Genomic DNA, 19,249 nt, shown 5'->3' on the forward strand with positions numbered 1-19,249 from the left:
ACAATGGTCAACAGAGGTGTAGATGGAGGGGGTCGAGACAACTACCTGTAAACTAGTCTCTTATTGTCAGACCTTCCTCCACAGCACTACGAAAGAGGGTCTGGCTAGTCCACACAGCATCCTGGGATGGGAGAAAAGCATGCTCTGGATTATTTCTTTTTTACAATTTTTTACACCAATCACAATCGGCTTGGGCGGGGCTAAGCTCCGGACGGAGCCACGGGGCCTCTGCTAAAGAGTCTCAGAAAGGAAGTAGTTTTGGTGGAACGTGTGTACGTTCAGAAGTAGTTTTAGTTGTCACAGAACACTCAGATTAGACAGAGGACGGGGACGGACATCCGAAAACGGACATCCAAAAAGAGTGACATTTGGAGGAATTTCCAGCAGAACGAGAGCAATCCCGGAAGTGGGCCGTCAAATTTATCCACTTCTGGATATAGAATTTATCCAGGACTATTAAATCAATTGGCAAAAGTCTCTGATGTCAGCTCATTAAATGTGAATATGTTCTAGTCCCTCCTCTGGGACAGTTATCTGAATATCTTTGAGTTGTGGACAAAACAAGACATTTGAGGACGTCATCTTGGATATTGGCAAACACTAATCCTCATTTTCCCATTTTGTGACAACTAATCGATTATTTGAGAAAATAGTTGACAGATGAATCAATAATGAAAATGATCGTTAGTTGCAGCCCTACAATATTCATACACCATAAAGGAGTGCTTGTGCTGTCAACAATCTGCTCATTATGCCTGTGTTGTTTCTTTGAGACAGTGAAGAGGACGATTTAACACTGTTAATCTTAGCTCCACATCAAAAGCACACTGGAGAGGGAAGGAAATGCTCCTATTACCAGAAACAGACTTTTGAGTTTAAGCTTCATTTATAGCTTATCCACTCTTTGACACCCTGCAGCAATGCACTGCCAGAGAGTTTAAAGCACCTTGTTAGGGAGTCTTTTGTGACAGCACGGAATAATTTTTCACTTGAATAAGAGAAAGAAATTGCTTCCCTGCATGCTTTGTGATTGCTTCGCAGTTCTTGTTCAGCTTTTCAGAGGCAACAATAGAAATCATACACCAGCTATACGTACTGCAGACATGATTTTTCAGTTACGTCTGGCTCATTTCAGTAAATTGTTTGCCTACGCCCTCAGGACACCCAGCCGCACTTCCATTGAAGTTAGGGCTTACATCTAGTGGCGACTGGGTTAACAGCTGCACCTTCTTCCACTGTTTTAACAGTATGTTGAGGCTTATAGTTTCAGGTCACCCACCATTTGCTTTCAGTTGTAATACCCTGAAAGACATCCTGATGGACCATCAAATGCCATCCACTTGACCAATCGTTATTAAATGTGAGACCACTTCAAATCAAAAGCAACAATACGCTGTGTAAGTGCCCAGTGCTGCGTGCTACCTGATACAGCGTGACAGAGAAAGGTGAGCAGACAAAGCAGAGTGTGGGAGCGGATCACTGCCCCACTGCCACATCTATAAATACAGCTGTGTGCGCCACCCACTGTGGAATTGGCATTGTGTCAGAACTGATTAAGTGAGGAGCAGAGTGGGGTGGGGGTGGGCTCACCTGATGCCCTGACAGCATCGCATCCTACTGAGGAACCAAACCTCGGGCTCTGTCTTTCCTGCTTCCACTGCAGTGATAGAGAGTGAATGGGAGAGCCAACTCTTCTCAGAGCATCTGACTTACACCTTCGTTAGTCCAAGTGGGAAAAAATGCAAGTGAACAGGAAGCTGGAGGGGTGGGTGGGGGGGATCAATTCAGCATAATACCGCGATATTTTCCATGGCAATACGGTTACACAGTATACTGATACACAGACGCAGACGCCAAATATGGATTATAATTTAGGTGGTGGTCAGTTTGTCCCATTTTGCAGCAATACAATTAAATTGATATGAACAAACAGAGAGATGTATATTTTAGATAAAACAGATGTTAACAAAGTTTCCTTTTGGGGACATCATTTGAAATTGGGAAAAATTAGAAGTTGGAAATAGGGCATTTTTATTTATTTGTTGTTTAACTGGAACGAAAATGGAACATCCTATTTCTGTTTGATTCTTTGTTCAAATGAAAAAACAAACTATCAAAACCATTTGTAAATTACAGACAGTGAAACCAACAATGACAAGGTGAATCCGACAGTGAAGCTGCCGCGTTGTGGCCGTGGTTTGAACTTCAGGGCCACCGTACATCCAGCCAACAACAACACACCATCCCCTCTGCGTCCTGTTTCACTTATTCTCTTATAATACTGGTTATGTTTAGTTTATTACTGCTTTAATAGAGTTTAATTGTTTTGTTGCAGTCTGTTATTTCTGTGTTCCTTTAATTGTAAAGTGCACCGACAACCATTTTAATGGGGATTTCACAATTTAAATACAATTTGAATGATTCTCTCCCATGTGTCCTCAATGGGAAGGACTAAGACGTGAGGGAGGGAAGCAAGTGAAGGAAGCCAGGATGCAAATTAACCCTGTCAGATCATGGTCCAGGAAAAAAAGGAGAATTCAAATTTCAGTTGACCTTTTGAGGAATCATAAGCTGAATTCTCATATTTAGGCCAGGGCTGTTTTTTTGCACAGTTCAAAAGCAACGTGTGAGCCACTGCATAAACAGCACTACCCACTGAGCGGGAAGTGATAACCAGAAGGGGAAAAGTACAAGCGCTGTAGAGAGAGCCCAATGAAAGACAGCTGCTAAGCAACACTAATCTGCGTCTCTAAACCTGCAGTCGTCCATCAGCTGTGTGTTGCTTCAGTTTTACTTACTGGGAACCAAACACTGCACCTTAGCACAAAAAGGGAATTGTCTTACCTTTTACAATAGCTTAACATTTCCTGCACGATCAGCACAAACTAAAGAAAGACATAATCACTCAAAGACATATTTATCCACAGATTAAAATGATGATGGACTTTACAAAGCAAAATGCTCCTCAGTGTCAATGCAGCAGCAGCTTTAACTCAGGCTTTTAAAAGAGCTCTCAATCTGACATCCTGGCTCTCTGTCCCTCCTTAAATCACAATGCTATCATTCAAAATGGACACAGCATTTAAAAGGGAAATGGCTTAATAAAATAACAATCATAATAATAATAATAACAACAGAAAATGGACCATTGCATTGGTTAGGGTTCAGGAGGGATTGTAATTTTATATTGGATTGGAATATCTAAACGAGTGATTATAGCAGCTTAGGCGACTCTGTTTTACCAAAACAATGAAAGGATTGCTGGATCAGTCCCACGATCCGTCCAGTGAGTTAGAGTGTGTGTGTGTGTGTGTGTGTGTGTGTGTGTGTGTGTGTGTGTGTTGTGTGTGTGTGTGTGCGTGTATGTGTATTTGGTGTGTGTGTTTTGAGGAGGAGGGGGGGGGGGGGGGGGGGGCTAGGGCATGTCGTTTGTGTGTCTGGAGGGACAGGTTTTTTGTTTTTTTTAAGAAATGTGTTTACTGAGAGCCATCAATTTTCATATCTGATATCATACTGCAGATTTTGCAGACCCATTTTCTCAACTGACTTTGAAAGCCAGAGGAGCAGCACGGCATCGCTGAGACTCAGGCTTCTAAGGGTGACCGGACAGAAACTTGGGTTGCATTCTTTATAGTTCAAAAGGACAGCTTGGTTTGGATTAGAGTGAGGATGCGGCAGGTATTCCACTTCAAATAAAAGCAGTTTGCCGGACAAAAATAACATTTGAGGGAAAGTTGCTTTGTCATTCTTCTGGCAGCTGCATGTTTAATTGAAGTATTTGTTAAGTCTGCCAAAGCAATCACATGTCAGTGGCCTTATGTAATCCAGTTGATGAATGTGCTGCGTGTGATGTTAAAGAGGTTATGAGTAATCGGTAATGCATTACACTTTGAGAAAGAACGATCGCAGCGCTGCAAATTGAGCTCAAGGCCACCTTCTGAGGAGGCACAGATAAAGTATACATTCTCTCCAAACAAAATAGGTCATGCTGTTTCAGCTCCAATTAAACGCAGACTAAAAAAAAATAACAGTCAACTGCAGAGCAGCTGTGTACAACGCAGCCAACGATAATTAAAAATTAACCAATTCCATAATTGACATTTTCCGCCATCTTTCCGACATCTTTTCTGTAAACTGAATTCATATGAAAGCGTGTTCTCAGGAAAGTAATGTATGTAGAGGGGCCTTTCCATGTTTGTAAGACTGCGTGTGTAAAAACTAGGTCATCTGTTCGGAACTGACACATCCCCCTGCAAACAGATATTTGAAAATCTGAGAGTGTAGAGAGGGGAGCTACAAGCAATGTGAAAGAAAAAAAATCCCAAAAGCACCAACAAATGATTGCACAAATTGTTGGGATGGAGATAACACGTATTTGGCGTCTCTTTGTATACCATTACAATCCCATGAAGGTAGCAAAACACCAGATTACACAGGATGCAGGTCTCCCTGGTTTGGGTTGGAGCTCAAAGTATTTCCCTGCTGTTTCCTCGTGTGGTAGCAGGGATCTGTATTTAAACCCATGTGGTGGACATAATGACGACTCACACAGGTTATGCCTTTAAATCGATGTATTGGCAACCTGCACTTCCCTTTTGAAATACACGGTGTCGTCCATCTCCTGTGTAATTTTTCCTCCTGACAAACCATGATATATCCTTCTCCTTTTCCACCTTAACTACATGGGTTATCTGAATGACACCCTGAAGGATATCATTTGACCAAACCCCACCACCAAAAGGCTGGGGCCGACAATACACAAAGCCTGATCCGCTGAGGGAGGCTTCCTTGATGAGAACAAAAAAAATGTTTAGAAAGTGCACACGTTTCATGGACTCTGAGCCAGGGGGCGGACAAAAGAGTCTTTTTTTGGACAGAGGAGGATGTTAAGAGGGCAGAGAGGAATCTAGTTTCAGCAACAGTCAAAAACAAAAACGGAGAAAACTTGTGTTTGTGCCAGACAAGTAGGACACAGAGAGGTGTGTAAAAGACAGAGGGACCATGTCCAGAAGGAGACAGCAGGGGCCACTGTTTTTGCAGCTGCTTGTGGCTGCCTGGCATCTGACTGAACCTAGAAAACCGTGGACAGTACACCTCCATGTACACTCACTGTACACTCAGGTGACCAGGGCTATTTACAATAATCTAAATGAAACGAATTATTTAACTGCAGGGTTTCCCCTGGCTTTGTGGAAGACTTAGGTGCACGTATTCATGTGATGTTTTTCATTTAAAAAAAGCAATTTCAACACATGATGTGTCTCTTTGGGAGATTGTGTCACTTTGTTATCGTGTTGTGTCTTTTTGGTCATTTTTGTTTTCTTTGGGGTTGTTTTGGGTCTCTTAGTTCTAGATCTCTCTATTACATAATTGTGGGCCATTATATGACCATATCTGTGTCTAAAACATTGGAAAAGATAGAGCATAATAAATAAATACATAACACTCAAAGCTTAGAGACTGAACTTGCTACACACGTTAGATCTGAGACAAGTCTTTGAGTTCCATTAACTCGGCTAAGGTGCTGCACCTAAACAGTGGCAGCAAAAACCCTGAACTCAGATCTTCAACACGGGGTCCGTGGCCCCTAAGTGGTCCCCAGAGTTACTGCAGGGGGGCCCACCAAATTATTGTTAATTTCTTTTTCAGTTTTCTCAAATATTTTAATGTCTTAACATGAACCCAAATAGCTAGAAGAATTTGTTGTTTTCATATGACTTGGAGTAAATGTTGTAATGAAAATTAAATCTGTGAGCCAGCGTGCCACTGTTTCATTTTAATAAACACATTTAAAGGTGCAGAATAATCTCAGTACTGCAGGATCCATCTGCATCTCTTCACTACCGGCCGTAAGGAGAGGCTGAAAACTAGAAAATAAACTAACTGCTGGGACATTTTTAGCTTGCCGGGGCTCACTGAACTGCAATGACAGGTATCGATCCGGCCAGTTATTTACCAGCCACGCTGTTCATCTCCGAGGGGGCCAGAGGAGAGGCGGGTGGCAGGGCCTATTATTTATGAGCGGTTATGTGACAAACACTTCTGATCTACTGACGTTACCACTGGCCGTAGGAACCGGCCAATCAACAAACACACAAAAAACAACATGAGAAGACAACACAGCCCTCTATTTCTGAGTAAAACCAACATTACTTGATGCAAGTGGTGACCTAGTGTTATTTCATTTCAAATCATATTACTTTGTAACTTTTGTAATAATAATAATAATAATAATAATTAGGGGGGTAGATGTTATTGGGGTTTAGAATCACTGTGAGTGAAGTGAAGGGCAAAATCCATAAATTAGTCAATTTCTTTTAAATGTATATCTCTTTATATCTCTGCCTCTCCAGAGATGTATGACCTCTCATTAGCACTAAGATGGTCATACACTCCCCAATAACCACTTATTAAAACTGGTGCCTTTATAACAACATGTGAGTTTTTAGTGATAGTGTACTTTTAAGAGGAATTATTGTTTATTACCTACCACATAATCTAATGCACATAAAAGAAGAGTATTAGATAATTCCAATAATCTTTTTTTTTAGCTGAGTCAATCAATGACTGGCATCAAAAAACACCAAAAATGTGTCAGTGACTTAATATAAAAAACACATGTTACTTATAACAAATACAATGGCTCTGTTCCAATTAGTTGTGTCAGTAAGCCATGGCAGTACGCTAGCAGATACAGGGTAGGGTCAGAGCTCAGGCCTTCCTTAGCGTTCGCTGCACCCGTGTTTGGAAACTCAAAATGTCCTCTGTGAGAAAGGCCAGCAATAATCCAGCACATATGCTCATATCCTCTGAATGGATGGAATTCAAGAAACAAGGCATATTCATTACATTATATGACATGCTATATTAAAGGTGCCTTGCAGAGTTATCTGCAGAGAGACATCAAAACATCTATAAACCTACTAGTGATCAAAAACTCACGTGTACCTTTCATTTGCACAGCTGTCTGGTTTCATATAACACTCAATGTGGTTAATTATGTAATCCACTCTATGAGTTTGTCATTAACTAGTGAACTAGTGAATAATTTAAAAAAAGGCAATTTATATGTAATCATTTTATTAATTGTGCATTCCTTAAAAATGGCTTTGCAATGAAAAGCTTTCTACTGATTTCCTTCAATAAGATCATAACTCCCATGACCTGGTGACATTTTTTAAATTTCTGCTGACCAATACACACTCTATCTGACCATAACTATACTGACAAGAAAATACCCACAAAAATAACTAACTTTAAACAAATTATTTCCATAATCGCAAGGCACATATTTCACAAAATATCCATTATTTCGACCATTGATCATTTTGACATAATAGTTATATAATGGGCCTACTTTGTTTTTCTTGTCGCTGGGGGCTGTATTTGCATTTGAGATTTGTCGCAGCTCTGTTTAAAGGCTGAAGCAGCTACTGGGAGGAAGCTTTCTGATGTGTTGGCAAGACACAGTGAAACATAAGGAGATCCACTTTCCATCACTGACATCAAGGATCAAGTCAAGTGGACTGACATTTAAACATTCAGTAACCAGAGCCTGCGTGGACCACCACCGAACACCGCGTCTTCCTATTTAACATCATGGTTGTAGCCACAGCAGTAACTATAAACAGTAGCTTGTACATTGGCAATGCCGGAGGCCTCCGACTGGTCCCGGTCACGCAGTCTGACCTGCATTTCTGATGAGAATACAGTGTGCACACCAGACAGGAATGTGTGCTGCATGGTTACAAGGGATACGTCAACAGGGAGGAGGTCGGGGTGGATGGGTGGGTCTAAAACACAGGGCTTTCAAGACGTGGAGCGGAGTTCCTGTCCTGGCTAACAGCCACCTTTTTTGGGGAAACTTATGCTCTGTAGTTGGCTCCCAGTAACCTTATCTCGGGTAAAGTTAACTGTAAAGACAGCTCAACTTAACAGTCATGTGACCAGTCGTCATGTGAGCCGGCGGTCACCTCATTTTCGTGGGTTATCATATGTTTATGACAATGCATTGCGCAAGGAGGGTGAGAGGATGTAGTATGTGACAGGGTATCTGCATGGACTATAAAAATGTGTACCTTTATTTTTTATACATGCACTACCTACAGCATGCTTTTTATTTCTAATTCTAGTGGTTAGAATAAGGTAGGCTTTACACTCTTAGCGTGAATGTACAATGACACAGGGAGTTACAAACAGCCTAGTCCTACACATTATCAGCCAAGCCCCAAAAATGTCTCCAAACTCACTATTGATATTTCAAAAACTCAAAAAGTTCAAAGCCTAGTTCAAAAACATCAACAACAAATTGTCACGCACATGCCAGCCCGATGGCAACTGCAGCACATGCCACTTCAGGAAGGGTGGCATTTGGAGACAGCTGGAATGACCCCCTGCTGTGGTGTTCACCTCTCAACACATATGCTAACGTTTAAAACCAAAGTTGGAGCCAATGGAGATTACCTTTCCATTTTTAGGATTAAAAGGTCTAAAATGTAATATATTTACTGTATTGAATCAAAAAATGACCTCAATGCATCATCAGATATTAAGGAAACATGCTGGTATGAAATACTATCTTTTCTGCCAACAATGCTACTTCCAGTATGTTCTCCTTTTGTAATGTCCGTTCCGTGACGTGATGTCTGTCTGTGTTTGGGCCTGTGTGTTGGTATCATCTGGCCAGTTGGACAGCCAGGCCGGGTTGCCAGATCTGTCTGTAAACACGTGGAGCCAGCGTGCTACAGCTGTAACGTTAGTACAGCCATGAAAGCAGCAAACCAACTAACAGGATCAATGGAGGTAGAGTCTACCTGACCTAAAGAAACAGCATGTTTCTAACCGTGGCGTGACCAGAGACGTAACAACCGTAACTTAGTCATAAATTAGTCATGAATAGAAATAAATGAGTCAGGCCTCAAGGACATACGCAAGTGTTTTGGTGAGTAAAACAGAATGGAAACCTAAGCGTGTACTTTTAAATCACTTCTAACATTCAACTTCCCAAGTCAAAAAAATAAAATATATATAGCTTACTCAAGTATGAGATTTAAATTAGGATGAACATAGTGCAAAGCACCTTTTGTTTGTGCGTCTTTGTAATCTTGATTCCTTGAACAGTATGAGAAGAAACAAACGAATCGTTGAGGGCCGAGCAGCTTACAGGTGTAACTGGAGTTAGAGATGAGTGGGTGTGCTTTTTCAAAAACATGACTCATTTTGTTATAATTGTGCTTTAAAGAAAACATCATAGTGTGAGAAACTGCACTAAATAGGTTGTAATTATATTTTCAGGTTGATTACTTGTACCTTATATCCAAATTGCATGCAAATGCACACGCGCACACGCACACTTATTTTACTGGTGCCATTTTTCTGAAAGCTCCACTTAACCTTAATTTGGCAGAAATAGAAATAAACATCATGATTTTGTCTTTGACATATGGTAGCATTTGAATAGCAAATAAACATGTGTTGAGGTGCACATTGACAATTTAAGGCTCCTTTTTCTGATGTTTTGTTAACACTTTATGGTTTAGTAAAAATAGAGAGCAGCTGTAAAGAATTCTAAAGAAGTATTTATTTCTTTTTCCGTGTAGCCAGAGGGAAATTCAGTTGATAAGACACAAAAATATGTGGATGAGCTTTCACTGTTATGGTTTGATGGTGCTGTGAAAGATATGAAAATGTATCAGCATCAGAAAAGGATAGAGAACATGTATAATATGTTTTTTAATAATGCATCATACAGGGACCAAAGTGAGTTTTTCAAGCAAAAAGTATATCAATCGCTGATCAGATTTTCCAAAAAGGCTACTTCAAAACATGAGACTATATGTCCATCTATTTGTCTATCAATACATAGTTTAGAATACACATTTTGTTTGTTTGGTGTAGAACAAAGAGCAATTTGTTCCAAGATGCATCTACATACAGAGTAAAGATCACAGGGCTGCAGATAGCATGTCTTCATCTTGTCTAAGCCCTGGGCTCTCACTTTGTAGTTACACGTGGTTACCCTGCACCAAGCAAAGAATCCTCTCTGGTAGTCTAGAGCAGAGCAGCTAACCCTGCACTCAGTCAGCTTCCTTATTTAAAGAGCTGCTCATAGTTCAGCAGAGTAGGGCAACTGGGGACAATCACCTAAGGAGAAGGCCCCACGCAGAAATATAAGTACTTCTGATGCCAATAAAAGGACAGCTCCTTACTGTAATATTCAGACACTGCAGAATAAGGACCATCTGAGAGTATTACGAGTGGCTAAGTTTCCACATAGAAATAACAAAACCATAGGAGACTGTCAATGTCAAATCTTTTGTTTTTGTGGAGTCCCCCCAAAGGTCCGTCCAGGGTCCCCTTTAATTCCGGATTTAAATAAACTCTGGGGCATGTCAACCACAGACATACAGTAATATTGACTTCAATCAATATGCAGATAATACAGTCCTTTATTATGTTTTGCATTGCTCATATTACGAATTAGTCTAGATGTTTAAAAATGTCCTCCACTAGAATGACTGCAAATGAGGGATCCTTAGAACTACCTCTTCTGGTCCCAGTACTTGTGTTATTAACAGTCTTGTTTAGGCTGGGTGCCTTTTCAAATACTGTCAAACTAAAGGGCAGTAATCTGGGCGTCATGTTTGACTCACAGCTGGTGCTCAGGTGACTAAAGCACTGCTTGTTCCATTCAAATAAACATTTAACTCATTTATATTCTTATTTTGGATTGTATTTACTTTTTATTCCTTGTTTAACTGTAACACCCTTTGGGGCGGCTGTGGCTCAGTGGTTTGAGCGGTTGCCGGCCAATCGAAGGTTGTGGTTCGATCCCGCCCCTGCAGTCATTGTCGAAGTGTCCTTGGGCAGACACTGAACCCCGAGTTGCCCGGGTGCTGCGCATCGGTGTGGTATGTGTGGTAATGTTTATCTGTAGCAGGTGGCACCTTGTACGGCAGCCCCGGCCACAGTGTATGAATGTGTGTGAATGTTAGTTTCCTGTAGATGTAAAAGCGCTTTGAGCAGGTTGTAAGACTGGAAAAGCGCTATATAAATACAGCACATTTACATTCATTTTGTTTTTGGAAAGTGCTATACAAATAACTTGGTCAGAACATGGTCAATAATTATATTTAATTAGCCACAGACAATATGCTGCTGTTGATTTTGGTTGATCTGCACACAAATTAATGTTGCAATTTCCACCATGATACTTATTAAATTAGCCTGAACAAGAAATGCTTGGTGTTTATGATGCATTCCATCATGTTGGTAAAAATAGATTGCAAAAATATATTATGAATTACCATTTAAATATAGAATTAATGAGTTAGTGCACGGTCTAAGAGAATTTCTCTAGTAATGTTTATTTGGATTTTCACAGGTGTTGCCAACAGCATTCATTTGAGGTGGGTTTTTTATTTTTACTTTTCAAAACACAATTTTGAGAGATTAGAAAGAGTCCATGCCATGGCACATGAATTAAAATGGTCGTTTGGACACATTCTGATGGCACCATATGCAAATGTTCCTGTGCAGGTCAAGAGGCAAAGCGGCCAGGACTGGAAGGCAGAGAAATGTCGGATATTTAAACATGTTTGACAGCTGAAACCATCATTGACCTTCGAGGGGGCTTTAACTGACTGCAGGGATTGAGCAGTTCAAAAATAATCCTCCCCTGTCAAACGTCACTCAAGCTCAGCAATAACACAAGGCATCATCCAGCTAAGCCTTCCTCCAATTTCGGGATAGATGGAGAGACTCGTGGAAATTGGTATGTTAACCGGCAGCCGTGAAATCTGTTAATTATTTGGACTACAATAGAGATCAAACACTGGTGGATTTGGGTAATTAAGAGGTCTAGGAGCCTGTTGATGTGAGAAGCTCTTCTTACACCTTCACTTTACGTGCGAGTGAGGACCCATCGGGTGCTGGGTGGCAGGGGGTGACATGGGCAGAACAGGCAAGCTAATCTGAACTCTAGATCATAGAATTTCATCTGAGGACTTCCTCTTGGACTTCTACTGGCACTGACCTTCTATTAATACGCTCAATTATGTGGAATGATCTCTTGAATAAAGTCCTCAATCACAGTCGCAGACCCCCTACTGAGAAAGTCTTGGCTATTACATAAAATCAACATCAACTCTAAGTGACTGGAGATGGAAAAGTATGTAAATACTTCCTTTAATTGACTATGTTTGGGTTTATTTACACAACTGATTAAAAGAGGAACAACCCACTTCTTTTAAGAAGACTTAAAACCATTTGTAAGAGGTTATGAACAGGTCATGACATCGGGTCAAGCAGAGGGATGATCACAAAGGCAAAGTTGACAGATTTTGCTTTCAGACCAATCTTGCTTTTATAGTGTCTGGTTTATTTGAACATTAAAGAGCTGCTATACTGGACACAAAAAAGTCAGATTAGAGCTAAGGTTTGGATACAGTAGACAAGTTTCTGGGAGAGGGTCAAACATGATGTGACACCACAGAGTAATTTACAGCACATCATCTGGCTGAAAGTGTGCATATGGAGCATTACGTTTCCCCATGTCTTTTTAAAGCGAGCAAATAAAGCCGGGGGGAGGGAGGCGCACGCAGCCCATTATCCTGCTACAGTATATCCTTGGGAAAGAAAGACAAACATACACACATACACACACATACACACACACACACACACACACACACACACACACACATATATATAGCTTCCACGCTATATCTGTAAAATTAGTGATTTGCTTTTATCTGAAATCAAAGAGATGCCCACAAATCTATTAAACGCCACCTTTTGTTTTTTAATAATGCATCATACTGGGACCAAAGTGAGCTTTTCAAGCAAAATGTAGACTTTTGTTCTGAACAAATATAATTAGACTTATTTTTAAGACACTCTCTGCAATGTTGAAGCTAATTTGTATTTAGTAAAGTACAGTCCTTGATGAGCTATTCCCAGAGGCTGGGAGGCCCAGTTTGTATTTTGAACTAGCATAAAATCCTTGAATTAAAGAAAACTCAAGGGCCTTGCACTTTCCAGAGATTGTCGATGGCTGGATGTATTGAGATTAGAATAGCTGTCTCTGTGGCATAGATTACTCTGTTCTAAGGAATGACAAGATTTTGTAATTCTTCTCAGTAATGTACAGTTCTAGAAAAAGGTCCAACGTCTTGCAAAAACAAATGACCTGTTTTTTAAACTTATTATGAATATGTTTTTTGAGTTAGTGGTTAATTCATTTCATGTGCATTTAATGGTACACATACAATGACACTGCTTTACTCTAAAACGGTAAAAAAAAATAAAAAAATAAAAAAGTCAAAAGGATCAACATTTAGCAGGTCCTTGATACGAGACAGAGGTAGACAAAAGCCTGCTTCTCATTTCAAGCTAGCATCCTGGTCAGCTGTCCCGAGCAGACTTTATCAACTGTAGCTGGCTTGCTAACTAAGCTAACTAAGCTAACTAGGCTAACGTTAACGCTGTTGTTTTCACTTTTAACGGTACAAGAGAAAAGGCTTTTAGGATGAGGACTAACAGATGAGTTTAGCAACTTCATGTAATCTCGGGTATGTTAGTTGATGTTAAGTATTGCTCAAGTTTAAACTTCCCCAAATTCCACAATATACAATCATAACTGCGCACACATACTTATAACTAGCAAAAAAACATGAAAACTTTAGTTTTTCCCTTTATATTTTTATATTCTGTGTACATATTAAATCTTTACACAATTAAATGAAAAACAAATCCACCTAAAGTAATAAGACTGGATTTACAATCCACAGTGGGTAGATACTGTATATACAGTACACGGATATGAGCTGCTGGTAATAAGAGAAAAGAAATCAGATGGCATAAATCCCCAACAGAGAAGATCTTTAAAAATTCATAAAGGTTAAAACAACTGTTTATTCTGAGCATTTAAATGGAAGATGGCAAGCAGCTCCCCATTGCATTGCCATCTGATGTTGCATAATGCAAATGTATGCATACATACATACACATATATACACGCACACACACACACGCAGACACACACACACACACACACACAAATGTGCATATGAGAAAACACTCAGAGGTTTCTACTTTATAAAAAAGTATATAACATGAATTGATGCCACGAAGAAAGAAGAACTGACAAGGAATGATTTGGCCAAACACCGGCTTGACAATACCATAGGCCTGCTCGATGACGAAAAAAATCATAGTTCACGATTATTTAACACAAATACTCATTCCCTTTTGGAAGCAATTATTGAACTTAAAACACAGTGAAGAAGTAAATAAACAGTGAAAACACCTACAACTGTGAATTTCCCCTTGATACTTTCCCATTTGAACTTCATTCAGAAAACAAGACAATCATTCGTTTTTTGTGATCATTAGGAGCTGAAAGCTGAAATCATTAGAAACTGAAATCATAGTCGCGATTAATTTGTTTTTCAGTCTTGCTCATACTGTGGCCCCTAACCCTTCACACCTCATCAACAGGCAAATGGATTGAATTGTGGTTCCAGTCATGCAGACGGTTTACTAGAGGAAACTCTAGTATTTACTTTTTAATTCTACATGGTCAAACCCTCAACTGTTTTCAAAGAATTTCAGTAGCAACTAAAAGGGCTGAATTTTTCATCCCATGGTGTCTGGACTCAGTCTTTGAGCTAGAGGGGCTCAAATATTCCAGAGAGGCCTGAAGAAGGACTGCTATGCTTTCGTTTTGACAAGAGCAGGTTGAGGTGGTTCAAGCACCCAATCAGGACGCCTTACAGACTGCTCCCTGTGGAGGTATTCCAGGGATAACTAATTGGGTGGAAGCTCCAGGGCAATCCTACAACACGCTGGAGGGATTAAATATCCCCGCTGCCCCATGAACGCCTCAGGGTTCTCCAGAAGGAGCGGGGAGATGTGACTGGTGAAATGGCCTTGGCTAGTCTGCTTAGCCCAAAGCCACCATTCCAGAATATGAAAATTTGCAAGAAATTATAAAAAGGGTAGATGGATGGAAGGATGAATGGATAAATGGGTGGACTGATTGTGGTCTATACTGCTTTAACTATAGTGATATTTTTCTACGTATAACAAATATGTTGTTTTCTTCCACGTCTGTTTACAATAATCAACAATTATATCAGCCGAGCATGCGGTAATGTGATGAACAAGGTTCTTACCTTTGGTGGAACAGCTGGTCCAGCAGTGTAGGGAGCCAAGCTTGGTGGTACATCTGTGATGTAGGTCTTTCTGGGGCCTGGAGGTTGGTATGCTTGGGCAGGGGCCGGTTCAGGTCTCCTGGTGCTTATGCCGCCTACTTGAGGTACTCCTGGATGGTGCTGTTCTTGATATGCACCCTGAGCCATCTGGGAGAAGCCAGGCTGTGGTGGTCCATAGGCAAAGTCAGGACCTTTGGGCTGGGCAGGCATATACTGCACTTGTGCAGGGCTGCGAATGGGCTGCTGGCTGAAATGTTGACCGATTGGCGCTTGATGCTGGGGGCCAGGCTGGGCCGACCTCACCTGGACATTGAAGGTTGGCTGACTTGGGGTTGAGGCTGTAGCGTAAGAGGCTGGGACAGGCTGAGGCGCAGTGTGGCTTTGAGGCTTGGCCACCGGGCTGGCAGAAGAAGGGGGGACAGACGAGACTCCCCCAGGAGCCTGGGGTTTGGGTGTAGACTTCTTGGTGGCAGTCAGAGGTGGCTGGGTTGGAATGACCATACGCCTGTAACCAGTCACTGGAGCGTTGGGGGAGGTGGCTGTCAAGGATCCAGAGTTCTAAAAAACAGCAGAAAAGTTTGTCTCCAGTTAAAACAAACAACCAAATAACTAGAGATGTTCCGATACCAGTATCACCGCCGATACCGCCTAGAATGCTGGTATCGGGAAGTACAGGAGTTTATGCTCCGATCCGATACCACGTAATAAAGCCCTAAAGAAAATCTATGTTAAAGTAGTTTGTTTATGTTCTTTTTCCATTATAACTAAAGTTCTGCGGCGATCAGTGTTTGTGTTTTTTCATGTTTCACAAAGAGTTTAACCTGAGCCAGACCAACAACAGAGATAGAAATCATATCACATCCATACAGGGATAGTAGTATACAGCTGTTAAACATAATAAATATATGACACTGGCATCGGATCAGTATTCAGTATCGGCCGATACGCAAGTTCAGGTATCAGAATCGGTAAGCATAAAATGGTATTGGACCATCTCTACAAATAAGTAGATATCACTACTGCTCGATGCGAGACACATTGCTCTAATAACGGATAACAATCCAAACATGCTGATGGTAGGCAAGTACGATTTTACCATGTTCACCATCTAAGTTTGGCATGTTAGCATGCTAACATTTGCTAATCAGCAAAAAACACAAATTACAGCTGAGGCTGAGGGGAATTTCATTAGCTATACAGGTATTTGGTGATCCACCAAGTATTGGAAGACTTGAAATGTTTCCATAACGATGGCCCTAGATGAAAGGTTCTGGTGATCCCCGAAGCTATTACAATTTATCCTGAGGAGGGCATGCATGTGTGTAGCAAATTTCTTGACAACCAAAAGTTGCTGAGACTTTTCACTTAAAAGCATGTATGTCAACCTCATGGTAGTGCTAAAGTAAAAGCAAGGGGAACCCCAAAGGCATATGGTTCATCTTCTGGGGATATGAATAGAGAACTCCATTGAATGGTTGTTGAGATATTTTGGTCTTGACCAAAGTTGTGGACTGACACCCAGACTGACATTGTCACCCAGGAGCCATGCAGCTAGCATTGCAAAACAAACAATGGAACTGGAAAGTTCCAGTAAGAGGACAAACTGGAAACAGTTGTGTTCAACAGCTTTTCACTGATACTGGGGTACGCGCAAATGGTTATCCAGCCTGTCTTCCCAGAGTCAATTACAAGGCTACCTCGACAGCAGAGGCTCTACACCATCAACAACCACCCATAATCTATGGCTAATAAAGCAGGAAGGAAAGGGATAAATTGTTTGGTAGAGGGCGCCATGACAGCAGATTGGCAATGGCACATGACACTTGTGCTGACTCCAGCTGCTTGGACAGGAAAGCCGTTAAATCACAGAGATTTGTAGCACCGGTGTTCCTGGGAAGAGACGGCGGTAAAGGAGTAACACAAGCCACTGCTGGGATTTTCACCATCTGAACCACTGTGGCATTTTGATCTAATGTCCATTGGTTACATTTGATACACGGGCTGAACTATCACAAAACATGGTAGCGGATAACGTTTCACTCAGATGTCAGAGGCTTTTGCCCTGAGTGTCTCTCATGTAAGTAATAATTGTTCTTCACTACCACTACATATCGGTGTCAGACGTTCAGCCAGTCTAAAAAGGGTCTATCATTAACCTTGGATGGCCTTATTAGGTTATTGCCTGAAGCCAAAAATCTGAGTCAATTACTAAATGTGCAGCACTAGGGGAACAAAAATGAACACTTGTAGTCTTTAGACCCTTTGCAACTCACTTTGATGAGATGTCTTCTAAATTGGGGCAGAGCAACAATTCCAATCGATTTCCCTTAAAAGTTGATCAAAGCTTGCAGCGCAGCAATAACCCATATAGGTTTTGCTGCACTGCTACACTACATTGTCATTCTGTGCTTAAATTAAATAAGACACACTTGTTGTGTGTTGTAATATGATCAGGGAAAAAGGACAGTAAAATTCAAGTGTGTGATCCTAACAATTTGTTGGGATGAAAAAAAAGAATTCCAAGTTTTGGTAAACGAGGTGCATGCATCAACTTTGTCTAAATCCCATCTAATCTGAGTCAGAGGGCAGCCCCTGAGGAGCCATTAAAAGCTCCAGAAAATAGTTTCTGCTCTCACTCGGATTTCTGTCTCAGTGATTAGTGCTGATGTTTATTTAAAAAGTGTGTCTGTCTGCTTATGTATGAAAAAATCTCCACTATGCCCTTTAGGAAGTGAAATTACTCAATTTAAATGTTTCATGGGTTTTAAATACTCTAGATTATTAATTTATCTTTAAGGCCTTAGAACCTACAGTAACATTTAGTTAGCAGAGCACTGGAAATGCAAATTGGCCTCCTCAAAATAATTACACTGTCATGGTACATTTTCCACAAATTACATTAAGAGAATGGATTCACGCCTTTCTCAGGGTGATGAAACTAATCGTATGCATACAATCTGAACAAAAATGTCTGAGTAGGGGCAATGATTTTCATATTAACTAAGCTATGGTTGCAGTTGGTGCATGCCTTGGACCTGTCGGTGTTAATGCGAGGTCTGACATAATCTCCTGACTACTAAGTGAAGAGGTTGAGAGGTAGGACACGGACGATATGTAATGGAATGATGATGTCACACTGTCATATTTATTTAACTATAAAGTGTCAAGTTGCTTCTTGTGCCGTCCCAGTATTTATTTTGGGTAAATGTACAGTATATTGCCTCGATAAGGAGAGATGAGATGCTCTTCTCTTGTTTTATTGATTCATTACTTTGTTTGACTGTGTATGCACTGTGTGTGTTTCAAGCAGGAGGCATGGGTGATGTAGCAGGAAGAAATATTATTATTAGTATTATTTTTAAGACGTATTTCTAATATAGATGGATATATTATGGCATGGCACAAATAATTGGCCAGAAAAAAAACATACATGAATACATAATCATCAAATTGAAGTTTAATGCAATAACCTGTTTGCAGTGACAAAACTCTTCCCACATTAAAACATGCTGTATGGTAGGAACTCCTTTTGTTAGTTGTACAATTTGAGACCGATTTGGACAACATCAAAACAGTAACTAGATCATATCATCACAATAAAATCCCACAGAAACTGTATAGTCCAGTACTAATTTGAATTGATTTAATGATGCTAAGGCTTGTTTGCATGCACACCTAAAATCAGATTACATAATTAATAATTCCGTAAAGCCTTTTTGTATGATCCAACCTGCCCGTGTCAGGCACAGTTTGAATCTAGTGGTCCGACCTGAGATGAAGCATCATGCGGTGTCTCCACATACACAAACACAACATGCACAGTTTGGGAAAAGTTTCCCCTAACGCCTTCAGAAAAGTCTACACTGTAATTCAGACTGACTTTGCAAACAACTTAAGTGTGAAATTTCACAGAGACTCTCAAGAAAGCCTTTTGACACATTAAAAAAGATTAGGAGAGACTATACCAGCCTTAGGGGGCTGAGTAAAACTGTTAACTTTGCATTTCAAACCACAAGGGTGGGGGATTTTTTTTT

At 40.6% G+C, this 19,249-nt stretch overlaps 1 protein-coding gene across 5 annotated transcripts in view; it reads right to left on the reverse strand.

Moving 5' to 3' along the window:
* The window catches only part of lpp (LIM domain containing preferred translocation partner in lipoma), a 144,823-nt gene that overhangs the window by 45,620 nt on the left and 79,954 nt on the right, over positions 1-19,249 (reverse strand). For all 5 annotated transcript variants that reach the window (XM_032526751.1, XM_032526754.1, XM_032526750.1 and 2 more), the window contains one exon: positions 15,177-15,773. In XM_032526751.1, coding sequence (XP_032382642.1) covers positions 15,177-15,773 — 597 coding nt within the window. The remainder of the gene's footprint in view (positions 1-15,176; positions 15,774-19,249) is intronic.

This window comes from Etheostoma spectabile, chromosome 9, assembly GCF_008692095.1.
Source record: "Etheostoma spectabile isolate EspeVRDwgs_2016 chromosome 9, UIUC_Espe_1.0, whole genome shotgun sequence".
NCBI classification, from domain to species: Eukaryota; Metazoa; Chordata; class Actinopteri; order Perciformes; family Percidae; genus Etheostoma; species Etheostoma spectabile.